This window comes from Hippocampus zosterae, chromosome 1 (assembly GCF_025434085.1).
Source record: "Hippocampus zosterae strain Florida chromosome 1, ASM2543408v3, whole genome shotgun sequence".
NCBI lineage: Eukaryota > Metazoa > Chordata > Actinopteri > Syngnathiformes > Syngnathidae > Hippocampus > Hippocampus zosterae.
This window is the reverse complement of record NC_067451.1, coordinates 1,063,888-1,083,200: the sequence shown is the minus strand read 5'-3', so window position 1 is coordinate 1,083,200 and position 19,313 is coordinate 1,063,888. Positions and strand designations below refer to the sequence as shown.

The 19,313-nt window shown below is 50.4% G+C and overlaps 1 protein-coding gene across 3 annotated transcripts in view; it reads left to right on the top strand.

The window, feature by feature from the left end:
• The first annotated feature begins 2,020 nt into the window (after positions 1–2,020).
• Positions 2,021–19,313, top strand: part of pcdh7b (protocadherin 7b) — a 102,411-nt gene continuing 85,118 nt past the window's right edge. For 2 of the 3 annotated variants that reach the window (XM_052056112.1, XM_052056197.1), the window contains exon 1: positions 2,021–5,834. In XM_052056112.1, the coding sequence (XP_051912072.1) occupies positions 2,763–5,834 (3,072 nt within the window). In that variant the 5' untranslated portion in view covers positions 2,021–2,762. The remainder of the gene's footprint in view (positions 5,835–19,313) is intronic. The other variant, XM_052056025.1, reaches the window with a different exon arrangement.

Below are 19,313 nucleotides of genomic sequence, written 5' to 3'. Positions count from 1 at the left end.
AGAGTTGAGGCTTTGTCCCAGATTTCGGGGTGGCCAACAGCCCTCTATCTCAATCAGGCCATCCAGCAGAAATTGCCAGAAAACATTTTTACCTCGAAAACAGAATGATCTTGATTGAATGCGGTGTTTTGAAGGTCGATTATTCTTCGAATAATACGATGTTTATTTGCATCTTTCAATATAGAGAAAAGTTCTGCGGTGTATAAACACATTTGTGAGGAGTAATGGCAGCCATTTTGTTTTTTGACACGCTTCCTTCTCACTTTGCCCACCTTCCCCTTTTTTTTTGCACGAATCCTGTGGCCCATGTCAAATGTCATGGTAGTGTTTACTTCTATGAGGGGGGTGGGGGGGGGTTGTCATGTTGCCCATGATTGGACACCACCATTTCTGATGGCAAAGAAGCCAGGCGTCAAGTCAAAGGGTCAAACAGTTGATGATGCGCTTTGCAAAGAAGACAAAACGCCCGCAAGGGCCGTCAAACTATCGCCGAGTTTAAATATCCTCCCAAACTTTGACAGGGAGGCCTTCAAAAATTCGAAAAAATCCGAAAAAAAATTGACTTTAAAATAATAATTGCATTACGCTCCTTTAATTAACTGAAATGACAGCCACGTTGAAACAAACAAATGAAGCTTCATTTGCACTTTGTTGAATGTCGGGCTTTCGGCGATGGTGCTTGAGTACGATTATCATCCGGCTTTCGAAACACCAGCGGCGAAATGTCGGTCAGTCATTTTCGACCAATCACGTTCTGCGCGATGGTAGTTGTAGGACCCCAAAAAGCAGGGAGGCAGCGAGGAGCAGGCTTGGATCGACCAAAATGTATTTCACAAAAAATACACACACAGCAGTACAATGAAAAAAAAAACCACATTAAGTCGAAGTACTCAAAAAAAAATGCCCGGAAATCACAAGTATCAAATCAAACTAGGACAGGAAACAAAACATGACAGGAGCACACGTATGCTCACATAGTCACAGCGAAGACTGACAGAAACTCAGGGAAGAAAATCCCAAGCTGAGTGACGAGACAACGAAAAACACCTGGACAACACACAAAGGCTAATTGCCTACACACGAGGAACCCTGATAACGAAAACAGGTGGCGAAAAAAAGCCCGCATGAGGAATCGAAAGCAAACGTAACCAGATCCAAACGTAACAGTCATCCGCTGGAGGGCAAAGCCTGAGAACGATTTTCTGCAGCGATTGGGAATCGTGATCGCGGCGATCCGGGTCTCTCGAACTGCTTATTCCAGTTTGATCCAGCCGCCGGTGATTACGTCGCTCTTGAAGTCAACAGGAGTCAAATCTTTTTTTTTCTCTTTTTTACTTATTTATTTTATTTTATTTTTTTAAAGGATTGATTAGACTGATCGATTTCCTGGGAGGAGATAACCGGCGGCGCTGCGGCGCTTCATTTTTTAAATAATTTTTTGGGATGAATCAAACGTGATGGCATCGATCACCTGCCCAACGGACGCTTGATTGGGGCCAGGAAAGGTCTGCAAGGATGCCAGTACGTCTCCTTTAAGAGTCTTTCATGAAGCTGAGAAACATAAAGCATCACATAAATAGTGCCCCCACCCTAAAAAAAAAAACAACAACAACAACACCAACAATGGAGTGGAATCGATGCCGATCTCGGAGCTGCAAAAATAACACGCAGGCGTCTCAATCCCTGATGATGCCGTTCAAGGCCCTCGTGTCTGTTTGCAATCCGACGATAGAGGGCGCTCGTCAGCAAGGAACAAGCACTGCCGGAATGCAGACGCGAATGGCTTTTTCTCTGCACCTCCTCTCCTCGATCGCAACGTGAATTTGAACTCAGGCGCTACAGTGGCGCGAGTCAACCAAGACCAAGTGTTTCCTTTTTTTTTGGGGGGGGGGGGGGGGGGTGTACGCATGCATCCTTTCACCTGTACTTTACTGCGTTCTAATTCATCACACTCTCCGGGCCGGGACGCCTGGCGCAGGCGCGCGCATGTTTACGCACGCTACTGGGGAGGAGGTGGGGGTGAGTGAAGTAGAGAGAGCGAGAGAGAGAGGAGAGAGAGTAAGAGAGAGAGAGGGGGGGGGGATATCATTTGCGCGTCCCTCTCCGGTTGCTGCAGAGAGAGGCTGCCGACACACGTCTGCAGGCAAGTGGTCAGGTCGCTGCATTCGCTAAGGAATCCAATCACCCCCCCCCCCCCACCAAAAGAAAAAGTCACAAAGGATTAACATCTATTTTGCTGCTTTTCTACCAATCCTGTCATTTTTTTTATTGTAGTGGATCTGCGTCGCACCGGGAAGCAACTAAGTGACTTGCGGGATGAGAGCAGCCTGAGCAAGGTGGCTTGTTTTTTTTTTGGGCTTGTGTGTATTTTTTCCCCCCCTCCCGCCACACTTTTCCAGTGACTCGAGTGGACATTTGGCAGCGCAGCGGAATAACCGCCCCACAGAAGAGAAGAGCTCCCGCGCAGAAAAAAAACGTGAGTGACGATGAGAACAGCACGCGCTTCGTATTGCCCCGACTGGCGCCTTTTACGCGGGTGAAAATTCACCGGGTGCACACCGAGCCTCCTTCTTCTTTTTGAGGCGTCATTGAAATTCATAGAGAAGGACAGACGGGCGAAAAAACTTGCTGCCTTCCACTGCAGTAAGAGCGATGTAGAAGAAGTCGCGTTCTATTCCAACATCCAGACGATCACAGTGGTTTTTTTGGGGGGGGGTTGTTTTTGGTTTTTTTGCGGTGGTGGACACTTTGACCAAGCAGCAATGAGGACTACCGGCGCAGTGGACTATTTCTACTATTGCGTGCTTATCCTGCAGTTTGTGCATCAGCCCGCCGCCAAGCAGGTGCTCCGGTACCGCCTGGCCGAGGAGGGACCGCCGGACGTGCGGGTGGGCAACGTGGCCGCCGACCTGGGCATCGTGGCGGGCTCCGGCGAGGTGACGTTCACGCTGGAGTCGGGCTCGGATTTTTTCAAGATCGACAACATCACGGGCGAGCTCACCACCAACGAGAGACGGATCGACCGTGAGAAATTACAACAGTGCCAGATGATATTCGACGAGAACGAGTGCTTCATCGATTTCGAGGTGTCCGTCATCGGACCGGCCCAGAGTTGGGTGGACCTCTTTGAGGGAAAGGTCATCATCTCCGATATCAACGACAACACCCCTTCTTTCCCCTCGCCCGTGCTGACGCTGTCGGTGGAGGAAAACAGACCCATCGGAACCCTCTACCTGCTGCCCACCGCCACCGACCGAGATTTCGGCCGCAACGGGATCGAGAGGTACGAGCTGATCCAGGATGGCGGCGAGAACCCCCGGCGGCCGGGAGACGCGTACTCGGGCAAGAGGAGATCGGAGGAGGGCGCGAGCAGGAGCGGCGTTTTTGAGCTGCAAGTGGCCGACACCACCGACGGCGAGAAGCAACCCCAGCTCATCATCAAAGGGGCGCTGGACAGGGAGCAGAGAGACTCGTACGAGCTGACGCTGCGCGTGAGGGACGGCGGCGACCCCCCGCGGTCCTCGCAGGCCATCCTGAGGGTGATGATCACCGACGTGAACGACAACAGCCCCCGCTTCGAGAAGAGCGTGTACGAGGCCGACCTGCTGGAGAACAGCTCCCCCGGCGCCCCCATCCTGCAGCTCAAAGCGGCCGACGCCGACGTGGGGGTCAACGGTCAGATCGAGTACGTATTCGGGGCGGCCACCGAGTCGGTGCGCAGGCTGCTGCGGCTGGACGAGAGCACGGGGTGGCTGAGCGTGCTGCACCGCATCGACCGCGAAGAAGTCAGCCAGCTGAGGTTCACCGTGATGGCCCGCGATCGAGGGCAGCCGCCCAAGGTGGACAAGGCCACCGCCGTGCTCAACGTCAAGGACGAGAACGACAACGTCCCCGCCATCGAGATACGCAAGATCGGACGCATTTTCCTGAAGGACGGCGTGGCCAACGTGGCCGAGGACGTGGTGGTGGACACGCCGGTGGCCCTGGTGCAGGTGTCCGACCGGGACCAGGGCGAGAACGGCGTGGTGACCTGCACGCTGGTCGGCGACGTGCCCTTCCAGCTCAAGCCGGCCAGCGAGATGGAGGGCGAGCAGAATAAGAAGAAATACTTCCTGCACACCTCGGCGCCGCTGGACTACGAAGCCACGCGGGAGTACAACGTGGTCATCGTGGCGGTGGACTCCGGCAGCCCCAGCCTGGCCAGTAACAACTCGCTTCTGGTCAAAGTGGGCGACGCCAACGACAACGCTCCCGTCTTCAACCTGGACGTGGTGGAGGTGTCCTTCCCGGAGAACAACGCCCCCGGCGAGAGGGTGACGACGCTGGCCGCCAGCGACGCGGACGGCGGGAAGAACGCCGAGATCAGCTACTCCCTGGACCCCTCCGTCAACGGGATCTTCTCCGTGGACGCGGACAGCGGCGACGTCCGGGTCAACGCCGTCCTGGACCGGGAGCAAACCGAGCGCTACCAGTTCAAAGTGATGGCGAGGGACAAAGGCGTCAACGCCTTGCAGGGCTCGGCCACGGTCGTGGTCCTGGTGGCGGACAAGAACGACAACGAGCCCAAGTTCATGCAAGACGTCTTCACCTTCTACGTCAAAGAGAACCTGGAGCCAAACAGCCCCGTGGGCATGGTGACCGTCATGGACGCCGACAAGGGGCGAAACGCCGAGATGAGTCTCTTCATCGAGGAGGAGGAGAAGGAGATCTTTTCCATCGAGAACGCCACCGGCACCATTTTCTCCACGCTGTCGTTCGACAGAGAGCACAAGACGGCGTACACCTTCCGCGTGAAGGCCGTGGACGGCGGCGAGCCGCCTCGCTCGGCCACCGCCACCGTCTCGCTGTTCGTCATGGACGACAACGACAACGCCCCCGGCGTCACCTTCCCCATCAACAGCTCCTACACCCTCCTGCCGCCCTCCAGCAACGTCCGAACCGTCGTGAGGACCGTGGTGGCCACCGACGCCGACACGGGCGTCAACGCCGACCTCACCTACGGTCTGGTGGGCGGGAACCCCTTCGGGCTTTTCCAGATCGACGGCGCCACCGGTGTGATCTCGCTGGTGGCCAAGCTGGAGCAGAAGCACTACGGACTGCACCGGCTGGTGGTCCGGGTCAACGACAGCGGGCAGCCGTCGCAGAGCACCACGGCGCTGGTCCACATCTACGTCAACGAGACCGTCTCCAACTCCACGGCGGTGGAGGCGCAGGTGGCTAAGAGCCTGAGCACGTCCCTGGACACCAACGTCGCCGGCGACCCCGACTACGACCTGAGCAAGCAGCGGCTGAGCATCGTCATCGGCGTGGTCTCGGGAATGGTGACGGTCATCGTCATCATCCTGGTGGTGGTCACCGCCCGCTACTGCCGCCCCAAGAACAAGAACGGCTACGAGGCCGGCAAGAAGGACCGCGAGGACTTCTTCACGCCGCAGCAACACGACAAGTCCAAGAAGCCCAAGAAGGACAAGCGCAAGCAGAAATGCAAGCAGCCCCTGTACAGCAGCATCGTCACGGTGGAGGCGTCCAAACCCAACGGCCAGCGCTACGACGGCGTCAACGAGAAGCTCTCAGACAGCCCCGGATGCATGGGCCGCTACCGCTCGGTCAACGGAGGCCCCGGCAGCCCGGACCTGGCCCGCCACTACAAGTCCAGCTCGCCGCTGCCCACCGTCCAGCTCCACCCGCAGTCGCCCACGGCCGGCAAGAAGCACCAGGCGGTCCAGGACCTGCCCCCGGCCAACACCTTCGTCGGCACCGGGGATAACATTTCGCTGGGATCGGACCACTGCTCCGACTACAGCGGTCAGACCGTCAACAAGTACAACAAGCAGGTAAGAGGACTTTGGCTCCCGGTTTCCCTCCCGCCGCTGTTTTCCGACTCTCGGCGTTTTTTTGTCTGGCGTAATGTCTTCTGACAGGCCCGGGTCTCAGTAGTCGTGTTGCCTTTATGCCGCTAATGTGTGTCAAGTTAGCAGTATTGATCTGTTTCGGTTTGGAGTGCCATTCACATGCAATATTGAGAGGGACCGGAATGGTTTCGATGAGCTCATCGGAGGGGAAGCGCCAAAAAAAAATCTTTTTTCATTTGCCGCTAATGTGTCTTGAGGGCTGCAGACAGCTCGCATAAGGGTTTGGTTTGCGGTTAATTTATCCCAGAGGCGGAGGGCAGTGGGGGGAGTGTATCTGCACGTGTGTGTGGGTGGGAGGGTTGGCGGGGGCTGGGGGGTCGGGGGGCCGCCCTCGGTGTCTGACAAAGCGGCCTTTTCTTCTCGTCGAAAGGGGAGGCAGGTAGATGAGAGTTCATCTTTTTTGTCGCTGTCCAACCAGAGGCACCATCTGGTCATCGGGTCACGCTAACGTTGCTAACGACATTCCATTTCTCCATTTGCCTCCCCATCGCCATCCCAACACTTTGGCTCGTTCCTTGCGCCCTCCGGCGAGTCTTCGCTTCCTTCTGTTTGCTTCCTCACAAGGCATAAAGAAAGAAAGAAAGAAATGAAAAATAGCTTTTGGCCGCGGCATGAAAAGAAGGAGGCACGACAAGCCGGGGAAAAGAAAAAAAAAAACAGTCAGGCGATTTGCAGAGGTGCTTCGTCGCGCTTGATTAGGCGATGAAATGAATTATTGATCCGTTTCTGCTTTTATTTGACATTCAGCATATCCCCCCCCCCCCCCTCCATCTCCAATGCCGCAAACCCACCCCGTGCTGTAACAACGTTCTCCACCTGCCTCCACATCACAACGCTTCACTCCTTCTTTGTGGGTGGGGAGGTTCTTTTATTCTTGTGCTCGGGTCTCCTCTAATATACAAACGTACAGTATATACACGTATACACTTATGTATACATGTATACAAAACTCGCTCGTATTCTTTGCCGTTCGACTCAGCATGACTTAGATTTGTTCTTGATTTTACTGCTTGGTGCTTTCTACCGCCCCTATTACCAATTGGTCTTACTGTTTATTGTGTATGCTAAATCCATGTAAAGCACTTTGTATGCAGGATACCGAATATGTATAGAAAACTCTTTGGCGTTCGACTCAGCATAACTTAGATTTGTTCTTGATTTTACTGCTCGGTGCTTTCTACCGCCTTTATTACCGATTTGTCTTACTGTTTATTGTGCATGTTAAATCGCTCCATGTACAGCACTTTGTATGCAGGATACCGAGTATGTATACAAAACTCGCTTGTATTCTTTGGCGTTCGACTCAGCATAACTTAGATTTGTTCTTGATTTTACTGCTTGGTGCTTTCTACCGCCTTTATTGCCGATTCGTCTTACTGTTTATTGTGCATGTTAAATCGCTCCATGTACAGCACTTTGTATGCAGCGATGGCTGTTTGAAAGTGCTCGAGAAATACTCTTGACTTGACTTGACACACACACACACACACACACACACACACACACACACACACACACACACACACACACACACACACACCTCTGGAACCAAAAGTCACAGCTTCTAGTATTGTCTCCAGAGGGCGTCGAACGCCGTTGCTTCCGGACGTCCGCTGCATAATTACAAGGGCCATCTTTTCTCTCGGTTGTTTTGTGTGTCAGTGTGCTCCAATCATTATTTTCCCATATTTCGGGCGTATGTTATGACACCGTTGGCCTTCTTATTGTCTTCCGGTTATCTTTGAAATGCCGTTTCCATTTGAACGCTCATCAATGTCGAGATTGTGGACATCTAGCGGGTCCAGCTGCGTATTGCATTTCCCCCGGCCTTTCGGATGACCTCTCTCCTCGGCCCGTCCGTAGGAAAAGATTGAATCGGGCACAAGAAAGAAGGCCCTGTTAGAAGGTAGAGAGAGAAACCGACAAGGGCCCTCGGGGAGGGAGAGAGGGGGGGGGGGGCGGGCGGGCGTGTAAGTATAATAGCGAGCATTGACTGTAACCTCTCGGTATCAGGTTTCTTTTCTTTGTCCCCTCATCCTCCCGATCTGGCAACCCGGGAAAGTGGGTAACCAGGCAACTGCGCCGGGTTTATCGGCCTTTGGCTTTTAGCCGTCCCGTTAAAAAAAAAAAAAGCAAGTGATCTGGACATTTCCTGCCACTCCAGCTGATAAAATATTAACACACTGTCTTCGCGCGGAGCCGCCTCCTCATCTTCATCTCGTGCACCTCGCCCGACATTCCACTTTGTTATTCTTGGCTGCGGTTTGCGTCGTGAAAATCGTGCGGGGATTTCAATCACTTAGCCACCCGATGAGCAAAGGTCATGGGATTCTTCACTTCATATCATTGCGCCTCCCGAGGACCACTTTGAAGCGGTGGTGCAGTTTGTCGTTTCGTTGCTGGCGTAGCCCAAAAATATAACCGTAGCGTGTTTTCTTTCAATTTCCTGTCTGCTGCCACGAATAGGGAATCGAGACGCACAAAAGAACACGGGATGTCTAGAAGCATCGTTTTTGGCAGCAAAATGTCACGCCAAAAGTGATTCGATCCAAGAACTTGTGAGATCGTTTGGATGACGATCGAGCAAAACCTTTGGAAAAAAAGTCCGGTTCGGCTCTTGAGCTCAACTCGATGAATAATCTGGTCCGAATGACCGGGCGGGAAACTGAAGACGGAAGGGCGGTCTCGGTTTTTGTTTTTTCCTGAGCAGCCAACCAAACTCATTGCATCTTTGCTTACCTTTTGACTGTGGCATGATAGCAAGGGAGTAGTACTGCTGGTTTTGCTTTTGCTTTTGCTTTTGCTTTTGCTTTTGCTTTTGCTTTTGGGGTCCCGATAGTTTTATCCGTGAGGCCGCTAAGGCAGTCGCTCACTCATCAAGTCCAAGAAGACGCAAAACAAGAGGCTCGGCGGGAGATCTCGAGTTTCATTCACCCCACCGGGGTTGAGGTCGGCTTAGTCGCTCCAAACATTTGCCCAGCGAGCGGTCGTGCCGTGCTGGGAAACTCAGATGCCGGCTACTGCGAAACAGATTTTTTTAAAAACCAAACAAAAACAAAGACAATCAGTTTGTTTTTGGACTGCTCCATTATCGTCATCCGGCGTACCGCCAGTTGAGGCTGCCTTTGGATCTATTATAGATCGATTCAATCAATGTTTTCCCAGCCCTTGTGTACATGCTGGGTGGTGGGGAATGGAAGCGGCATTAGCCAAGCGAAACTACGACAGAAAGCCGTTTTCTGCAATCATTTGCTTTGGTAATTTGAATGGATTTGCTCAAAAGGCAAATTACAAAACTCAGACACTCGCCGAATAAATGAGCAGAATTGTTAAAGGGACTCAAATGGAGGAAGTTTCTATCGATAAGCCAATCGCCAATGACTTGGCACCATGCCGGGGTTGTTTCCTTGACGCCGCGTCGCACTTATCGTGGTTGCACGGCTATAATGGCGAAATCACAAATGTATCGTATTTTCACCACCATTTGGACCATTTGGGCGCAGTCTCAGTAGGGGGTGCTATTTCTGTATTTGACACATACACAAAACGCACCGTATTATTGGGCGCAGCCAGGCATGGTAAAACATATGGCAGCTTAAACATACGTCATGCATTCACTCACGCTAAAAACACGTTTTTCAAAAGGTAACGGAAGCAAAACTGAATTTGGTTGTTTCACCATTTTACAATGTGCTCACACGACTGGTACCTGCTAGGGACGTGCCTTTAGCGTCCTCTTATACGCCCATCCTTCACTCATTGGCGACTGGTACCTGCTAGGGCATAGGTGGGCCAAACTACGGCCCGCGGGCCAAATCCGGCCCGTTTGACTTTTTAATCCGGTCCACCGAAGGTTGGTATACAATTATGTTTTGATGTCAACGACTGCATTCATTTCATTTGGACTTGTAATGACAGGCATTTCAACACCAGGTGGCATAGTTACTTGAAGTTGCAGAGCGTGGGGAGGAAGGGAGAGACAATACGGAAACCCGCAGTAGCGCCGAGTCAAGCGAATCCCGTTGGATACGACGGAATAATGTACTCTTAAAGTCTAAAAAAACGTGGCAAAAAAAATGCAAAATACTGCTTTTTAAATAAAGAAATCCAATTAATATTAATGTCGAATTTAGTTTACACTTTTGATCCGGCCCTCCAGAATATTTTCCGGTTCTCACGTGGCCCTATGCAAAAAATGATTGCCCACCCCTGTGCTAGGGTGTGCCTTTCGCATCCTCTTATACGACCATTGGCGGACTTCCGCATGCCTGTCGTCACTCACTCGGCCTTTTCTCTATATAAACAGCGAACTCGGCGCATACGCCGGACGCACGGCATTATAAGGCCTCCTGTACATTTTGGAGAACATTTGAGACTTTTAATGGCACCTTATAGTCGTGAAATACGGTATGTTGGAATAATAAGCACAGTCATGGAACAAATGAAATGGCAAAGTCAAAACAGTCAAAAGCCGAAATGGCGCCATCGTATGACAACATTGCCTTTTTTGTTTGGTTGAGAAAAATGGTGGCTCTTCGTTGCGGAGCTCGAGTTTGACTCCTGCGGCGTAACGGATGATTGAGATTCCTCTCGGAAAAAAAGAAAAAAAAGAAAGAAAACTCCACTCGTGATTGAAGGAGCCGCTGCGGCTCTTGACATATGTCACGATAAGAAAGATACGGCGAGAGAAGCGGGGCGAAAGCGCAGCTTGGAAACAGAGAATGACTTCGGAGGGCGGCCGCCTTGATTGCCCGGCACGCCGCCGAGGACGCCACCTCTCCGCCGCCGCCGCCTTTCAATTTGCCTTCATCAAAGACGCAATTTGATTTCACGCGGCGGATTCGTCGGCGCCGACGCTCCGCCGCTTTTTTGCCAGAAACGTCATATCGCACGCGTGTTTGTCGGCGGCGAGCGTTAGCGGGAGCTTGTACAGCAAATTGACTTTTACAAGGCTCCCCGGGTGTGTGTGTGTGTGTGTGCTGCGCTACGCTAGCACCGCTGTTTCCTTTGCGCCGTATCGACTGCGGGAATTCAGGCCGGCTGGCTGGGAACATCGCTTAAGCCGCGCCGCGGTCGGACTCGGAGGAATACTCACCCGTCGACCCGTCGCGTCGCAACACGGAATCAGAAGCGAGGCTTTGTTTGTGTGACTAATGGGCACGGCGGCGGTTTCGTGTGTACCTCATCAAAATTGCAAACGTGTCTGGCAAAGTCGGGCGTGATTGTAGTGTGGCTAGTTATGTCGTTTTGTGCAACAACAACAATAACAACAACAAAAATGCCTCAGGCGGTCTGCTGTCTTCATTCAACAAGGTTGGCTCTCGGGGGTCTTGTCGGATTCTGTTTACCAAAGGCTGGCACAAAGTCATATGTGCAAGTCGTGAGTGACTTTCAAGTCTAAGTTTCAAGGGAGTTCCGAGATACCGTGGCCAGCAAAAAATTTTTTTAAAAATCACCCAAATCGATCTCCCACTAAACTTTGAGCATTGCACTTCAGGTCACTCGCACAGAACCGACCGGTTGCCATCGATTCAGTGGCCCGAGATCGTCTTTTCAGCTCAACGCAATGACATGAATCTTCGTTCCCGTCTCACCAGCTATGGGCAAGATAAACTCGTCCGAGTCGAGCTGCTTTTGTCGCTTTTCAAGTCACGAATGAAGTTAAAAGACCTGCAGATCAAAATTTGGGCGACTCGAGTTTGAATCATTCTTATTTGTTTCGTTTGCGGCGGCCCGGTAGTCCAGTGGTTAGCACGTCGGCTTCACAGTGCAGAGGTACCGGGTTCGATTCCAGCTCGGGCCTCCCTGTGTGGAGTTTGCATGTTCTCCCCGGGCCTGCGTGGGTTTTCTCCGGGTGCTCCGGTTTCCTCCCACATTCCAAAAAACATGCGTGGCAGGCTGATTGGACGCTCTAAATTGTCCCTAGGTGCGAGTGTGAGCGTGGATGGTTGTTCGTTTCTGTGTGCCCTGCGATTGGCTGGCAACCGATTCAGGGTGTCCCCCGCCTACTGCCCGAAGACAGCTGGGATAGGCTCCAGCACCCCCCCCCCCCCCCCCCCCCGCGACCCTAGTGAGGATCAAGCGGCTCGGAAGATGAATGAATGAATGAATGTTTCGTTTGCTTCTGTGGGCCTTGATCAATCACATGACTCACCCCCCCACGATATCAAGGCGGCAAACAGAAGAGTCCGAGGCGCCCCCTCGTCGATGGACGCGGACGCGAAGCCCATCCCCGCCGGCCGTGTTTTCTCACTCGGCCTTCGAGAAACATGAAAATAAGAGCTGTGGAAAGCTGGCTGCGCCGATCCGTAATTTAGTCTAAGTGGCACCTTTTTGCTCAGGCAGCCAACTGCCGAGCCTGTCAGCGCAAAGTGGACTTGTTTAGAAAGAGGAGCGGTGACAGGTGACGACGAGACTCTTTTTTCACTGCGCCAAGCGAGGCCTCCAAAGTGAGACCAGTACCATTGAAAACGCTCCTAAAAAATCCGGTAAACGGGCGTGAATGATATGATGGGCCGGGTCAATTTAGCGACAACTCATGCTAACGTTTACGCACGTCCATCGCTAACGACAGGAGGACTTCAACAATGAGTAGTCCGCCCCCCCCCCCGACTCTTTCATTGCGTGCTTGTCGCTTGACAGCAACGCCAATCGGAGCCCCCAACCATCCCTTGACAATCTTTCAACGCATTTGCACTTTATCTCGATGGATTTGTTCCGCAAAGGTCAGAAATCCGCCGACGGGCGGGAATATTCTCATTGCTGTTTTGAAAATAACTCACCTTGTTTTTGTTAGCCGCTGCTTGTTGCGAACAAAGTTGCGGTTACGGGATTTTATTTATTTTATTTTATTTTTTGCCAATGGATCTTCAGTCTCTGTCAATATTGAAATGACGGTACTTAAAATGAAACAACTACTGTCGGAGAGAGAGATAGACAGAGACCAGATCTTGGTAGACTCTGGTGTGTGATTAGACCGCATGTCGAAACTCTCGGTTTTGGCTTTTTGAGGATCAAATTAAAAGCGCAAAGCACGACTGTATGTCAGGAAAGAAAGTTGGAGATAAAAGGTAGCGCCGCGGGTATTTGAAAAAGTTCGGCAGGGCTTCAGCTTCACATTGATTTTCTTGTGGCTGTGACAGCACCTGTTCCTGCGCTTACGCTCCCACCTCTGCCGATTGACTTTGACCTTGCTCCTTTTGTAACGCAACGGATGTGAAATATTCACCGGTGCAGAAATCCATCGACTTTGTGAGACACATTAAGCTCCGTCTGAGGATAAATAATGCATTGAAAAGCTTTACATTTCCGGGGCGGTCTGCAGGCGCAGCGTGCATATTATAGCTCAGCGGCAGAAGAGAATGGCGATGACAAGAGGACCACTTGACTGCTTGTATTAGCCCCTCTTTCGGTTGTATGACCCCCCCACCCCCATTCCCCCACCTCACCCGCCTAAATGAGATTATGTGTGTATGAAACAGGAGGTGCCACACTCGGCGACCATCTATCAAAGCCCGGGGAGGCAGGAGGTGGGGAAAATCAGTGCCTGCGCGCTCAGTGGGTGCGCGTTGTACAGTTATCGGAGTGTATTCTGGGAGGGAGCGCCACGCCGCCGCCTCTCCATCATCTTGCACGCCAGGCAGCGACATGCCTGAGAGGGTTTCAATATCCTGCATGAATATAAGCGTGTGTGCGCGTGTGTGTGTGTGGGGGGGGGGGGGGGTGCGTGAGGTGTTTACCCAAGACTCACTGTTTGTCACATTAGAAAGTGCTTCTGGTCATTAGGGCGGGCAGTAGGCAGGAGGCGTGACCGCTACTTCAGCTATGACAAGTGAGGGTGGGCGGGTTGAAGTTTTTTCGGGGGGGATTTTTTTTCATCCATCCATCCATCATCTACCGCTTATCCGGGGCCGGGTCGCGGGGGCAACAGCTTTAGCAGGGAAGCCCAGACTTCCCTCTCCCTAGCTACTTCTTCTAGCTCTCCCCGGGGGATCCCGAGACGTTCCCAGGCCAGCTGGGTGACATAGTCTCTCCAGCGTGTCCTGGGTCTTCCTCGGGGTCTCCTCCTGGTGGGACATGCCCGGAACACCTCAGCGGGGAGGCGCTCAGGAGGCATCTGAATCAGATGCCCAAGCCACCTCATCTGGCTCCTCTCGATGTGGAGGAGAAGCGGCTCGACTCTGAGCCCCTCCCGGATGACCGAGCTTCTCACCTTATCTCTAAGGGAGAGCCCGGACACCCTGCGGAGAAAACTCATTTCGATTTTTTTTTTTTTTTTGCTTAAAATATGCGTCACAAGCGCTGATTTGTGACACCTCATCTCAACATTTCTTGAGACGTTCAACCACCCGGTAGGCCAAGCATAGATACATCCGAGAAAAGGTTTGCGAGAAAGCACAACGTTTCATGCTGCATCGTACAAATTAAAAAAAAAAACGTGTGACACTTTCCACAAATGACGCCAGGGATGCAATTTTTCTTGCAATTTTTTGGATTTTGGTCTGTTTTGGTAATTTCCAACTCCAAAATATCATTTTTTCACCCCCCTTCATGGCCACTTTTGTGCAATTGATCCCATGAAAAAAAAAAAAAAATATATATATATATATATCATTTTTTTGTTTTTAAATATATATATACATATATATATTGATCCCATGACAAAAATATACATATATATATATTTTATTTTAAAATATATTTTTTAAATATATATTTCAAATATATATATATAGATATATATATATATTTAAAAATATATTAAAAAATTAAAATTAAAATAACAAATAAAAATTTAAAATAAATATTTAAAAATATATAGATTTATTTTTTTATATATAAAAATCCATATATATATATATATATATATATATTTTTTTTTTTCCATGCGATCAAAAAATATATTGTATATATATATATATATATATATATTGTTCTGGAAGCATCAACGAATACGTCGAACTTATATCTTAAAGGGGAAGTCAACCCAGAAATAAAGTTCGGTGGGCGTGGGCGGCCATTTTGCCACCTGCTAGTGTCTGAAATTGAAATTGTGTGCGTTTAAAAACTTGTTGCAGGAAAACGTGCAAGAAAGGGGAGTCTTTCAGCTCCTTTCCGTCCAAAAATCAGATCCAAGCTTGTAATCAGAAACGGGCACTTTGCAATGGAAATCGAGTCCTGACAGAAGAAGTTGTCAAAAAGATCAAAAGGTCGGCTCAATCGCCCGCATTCTCAATCGCCCGACTGTAAAAACAGAGCTTCTCGAAATCTGCTTCTCGTCAGTCAAATGGATTGAAGAAATTCCAGACATTTAATTTGGCTCCAGGCGGTGGAATTTGCAGCTTCGTGCCCACTAGTTTTGGGATTGGGCTTTGATATCACCTTTTACTCTTTGCGCCATCTCAAGAGAGGAGTTCTCTTCTCTCGCTCTCTCTCCCCAGCAACAAAGTCCTTAGCAACGAGCAGCAAATCAACCCGACCGCCGGGATGGAGCGCGACGGCCATTTTGGATTGAAAGCGAGCGGGTCAACCCTGGCGCTGGAATGAGAGCGCTTTGCTCCGTTTGCTGCAATCACCCTAGGGAGAGAAAAGCCAATTGTTGGCGGGCGGGGTGGCCCGTGATAATCAAGACCCAAACGCTGCTCTTGGACACGCTACATTTCGCCGCAGTTGGTCCCGCGCAACACTCGGGGAACCAATCGTAAATTAGTCGAGATTCGGCGCTCGGGATCTGCTGTGGGTGAGATGCGGAAGCGCTTCAAAAGGACCAGGACGGACGAGGAGGGGGACGATTATTGTACGAAGAAAGTGAGAGGGACAATGACCTAGCAAAATTGGGTCGAGCGCCCACCTCCGCCGCTAGCTAAACGTAGAGCAGATTTGGACAAAGAATCACCTCTCTCGAAGCATGATCTGTCAGAATCAGACGGAATCTGATTAACGCCAGCCTCTCACTTCCGCTTTCGGATAAGCAGCTAAGTGCCAACGCAGGTGACATTAAAATGTGTGTGATGGAGGTCCCCACTCGGACGCGCGGCATTTAGCCGCCATCGGAACCCCGCGGACGCTGCGGCAAATGTTTGAGAGGTGAATTGTTTGATGTCTGCGCAAATGTGCTTAGCACACAAACCTCGCCACCTCCCTCGGCTTCCTCCGTGGCTTTTTTTTGGGGGGGGGGGGGGGGCTTGGATTTATGTCAGAGCGTCCGCGCGAATCTCTTTCAGTAAGCTTTTCTTTAGCCAGGCAAGCCTCCTCTCGTCGAGAATCGGGGACATGACATGACAATCGCAGACCTTGTAATTTATGTTGAAAGCGTTATCAGTGCCAACATGGTTTTGTTTGAACACGCGGGGGGTGGGGGGGCTTGACGGGGGGGTTTGGCGGGGGTGGTATTCTGGCGAGGGGCCTGAGTCGCCGTTGAAAGCGTATGCCCGTGTTTGCCCAGGAATCCTTGGTGGGCAATCCATTGTTACTATGGCAATATAGCGCGACAGCTCCCCCACCCACTCTTAACTTCTCCCATGGCAGTATGCCTGGATATTGGGGGGTGGGGGGGGGTGCTGTGTAGTGATGGCGGGGTGAAGCAATTTCACAGCTCCCATCAATGCCCAAAGCATCGCTCAGAGACGGCATCCTCCTCAAAACTGTCACCACGCTCTAACAAGTCGGCCCTCGGTTTGGATGAGGCGCAGGAACGCCGTGTTCCACTAAAATCTTGTGATAAAGCCACCTGGGGAAGCGGGGAGCATTTCAAACGCCCAGGTCCCTCAGCACTAAATTGGCGGCGCTTGCTTGGCCACAACGGACTCATTTCGTCGCGATGTCAAAGCCCACCGCCGGAAAAAGCCCCGTCGGATCACAACACTCTCGCGTAAGGCCTGGGAATCCAGTCTGGATCAGTCACTTACCTGCGTCGGAGTTCGTTTTTGATAGCAGAGGCAGGTTCTTACCCCTCCAAAGGAGGCGATGTTTTCATCGGAGTCTCTTGGAATTTGTTTTTCTTTGGATGATCTTTCCATCTGGCTTCGACATCTCTAAAACTGACAAGAATGAGCACCCTGGTGAAAATCTATGGCGGCGGCATCCTTAATGCCAAGCGAGAGCGACAGCAGCAAACGATATAAGCGGCCGAACGCAGCAATACAAAATGAATCCACTCGCAAAGAGCATGGAAGACGGACAACCGATATCATCGCTTGGAAAAAAAACAAACAAAGTCCAAAGTATCAAACAAAAACCCATGGCTGAAGCTCAAAACGATCAAAAACAGGAACATGACCAAAAACATGACCTAAACTTTACTGACAAACAAACATGACAGCAGCAAAGAGCAACAATGACCTGAGCATGAGTAGTCGGCCGGGAGTCCTTTTATAGCCACTAATTAACGACCAACAGGTGTGCAGCTGCAGGAAGAGCCCTACAGTGCCACCTGTTGGTCGAATCATGACATGACACACATGTTTGTGTTTGTCAACCTTTCGGCTCGTGGTTGGGGACGGTCCCCACAAACACAAACCCTTTCATTCGACATAAAATGTTTCAGATCGTTTCAAGGACTGAACAGGAAGTAAGCCTTTATTTTCTTTGCTTAAAACAGCCATTTTGGAGGTCAACAAAAAAAAAAAAACGGGCCTGGAAAGTTAGAAAACAAGAATGCTCGTCATAAACTTCACAATCGACACGTGACTTGATGGACACGTCTTGTATTACACTCAAGGACCTACGTGTGAAAGTTAACAGGAAGCCAGGCCGATTTTAGGAGACAAATCAAAGGAGGCTGGGAGCCCACAAAAAAAAAAATGAAAAAATTTAAAAAAAAGTCAGCTTTCCAAATCCAAGGCCAACAATCCGGGGTGGCTCAGTCGCGAGTAGCCTCCTGAAACTTTGCGAGCGGCACGTCCTTGCAATGGCATATAATGAGTTTGATATGATGAAAGGCAAAACTTGAGTCGCGTATTAAGACGCCAGGTCAAGGCTTAGCGCTGATGTGACGTGCCGCAAGTGCGATCATCGCACTTCAAATCGCTATTCATCTGGAAAAAAAAAAAAAAGACAAACAACAAACACCAACAGACAGACGAGACGCTGATTTGATGAATGTCAAGTTGAAGTGATTAAAAGGAGACGGCGTCAAAGATAGAAAAGAAAGAGTGGCGGTTGGCGGAAGGACATCTTTGACACGGGAGAATCACACGGCCGTTTTTCATTGGCTTCCCCGCATGATTTGATAGGTTTGCCGAGCCCCAAGGAGCGCCCGCTTGGCCATTTTTCAAAAGTCGTCACTCCCTTTCCGTGTTGTGTCGGCGTCGCGCCGCTGCACAAAGGGCCCTTCCTCCCGCCGCCGTCGCCATTGTCGTTGTCACCACCGCCGATGCAAGGTAAACACCGTGTCGCCCGCCCCCCTACCCTTTTCTCTTGCCACAATGCATCACTTAGACCTTTATGGAGCAGTCACGCCGAGGCGGAGACGGCGCGTATTCTTTCCGCCTCTGAAGGATGGCGCCAACGCCGGGAAATATGACTTGTGTGAATACGCCTCGACGCCTTTCAAAATACCAAACACGCGTACCTTTGACAGTTCATCAGATTGGGTACCAAGTGTCGCTGCCCTGCCCTGCCTCGGTAATCACATTTTGCCGCGCCGCTCTCACTTCTCAACATCCTTGCACGTTCTGGGCGCACAATTAACCGTTGGGTCCTTCAAATGAAAAAAAAAAAACCCCTAAGTTACGCATTTTACAATTTTTGTAATGATGTATTTTGTGTTATACAAACATTTTTTTTTTCAAACACTCAAAAGTAACTACATATATAGTTTATATTAGTTCTTTGGGATTTTGTATTCTTTATTTTTTGCAAAAGGAAAAAGAAAATGTGCCTGGAGGTCCCAACCAAGCCCTACTAACAATCCCGACCGGACGTGTTCATGTGAAATGCATTGGTTTGAAGCCTCCTGCAAAAAGGCAAACTCATTTGCGATCCTCTGGCGCCACCTAAAAGTTGCACAATTGGAATGACCTCAACCCAACAATGTGGCATGCTTACGTCTGTCCAAGCGAAAACAAAGCGATGGACATAAAAATCGCGTGAAATGCATGTATACACATTAGGTTTACGATGCATTTAAAAATATGAATTATAATGGGTCTCTATGGTGCAAAATATGTAAATTGTGAAGATTAGCGAATCAAAACCTTTTTTATTATTGCTGCAATGCCTGAGAATTATCAGACGGTGACGTCATGAAATTTAGGCCATTTTAGAACCCCCCTCCCCATACGTTTCAGCTCTATCGTGTTTTTCCGACTGCCTTTGCCTTTGATTCAAAGACAAAATTTTACATTTATCGCAAGCGGTGGACTACGAGGGTTAAAAAAAAAAGAAGAAAAGAACGCCTCA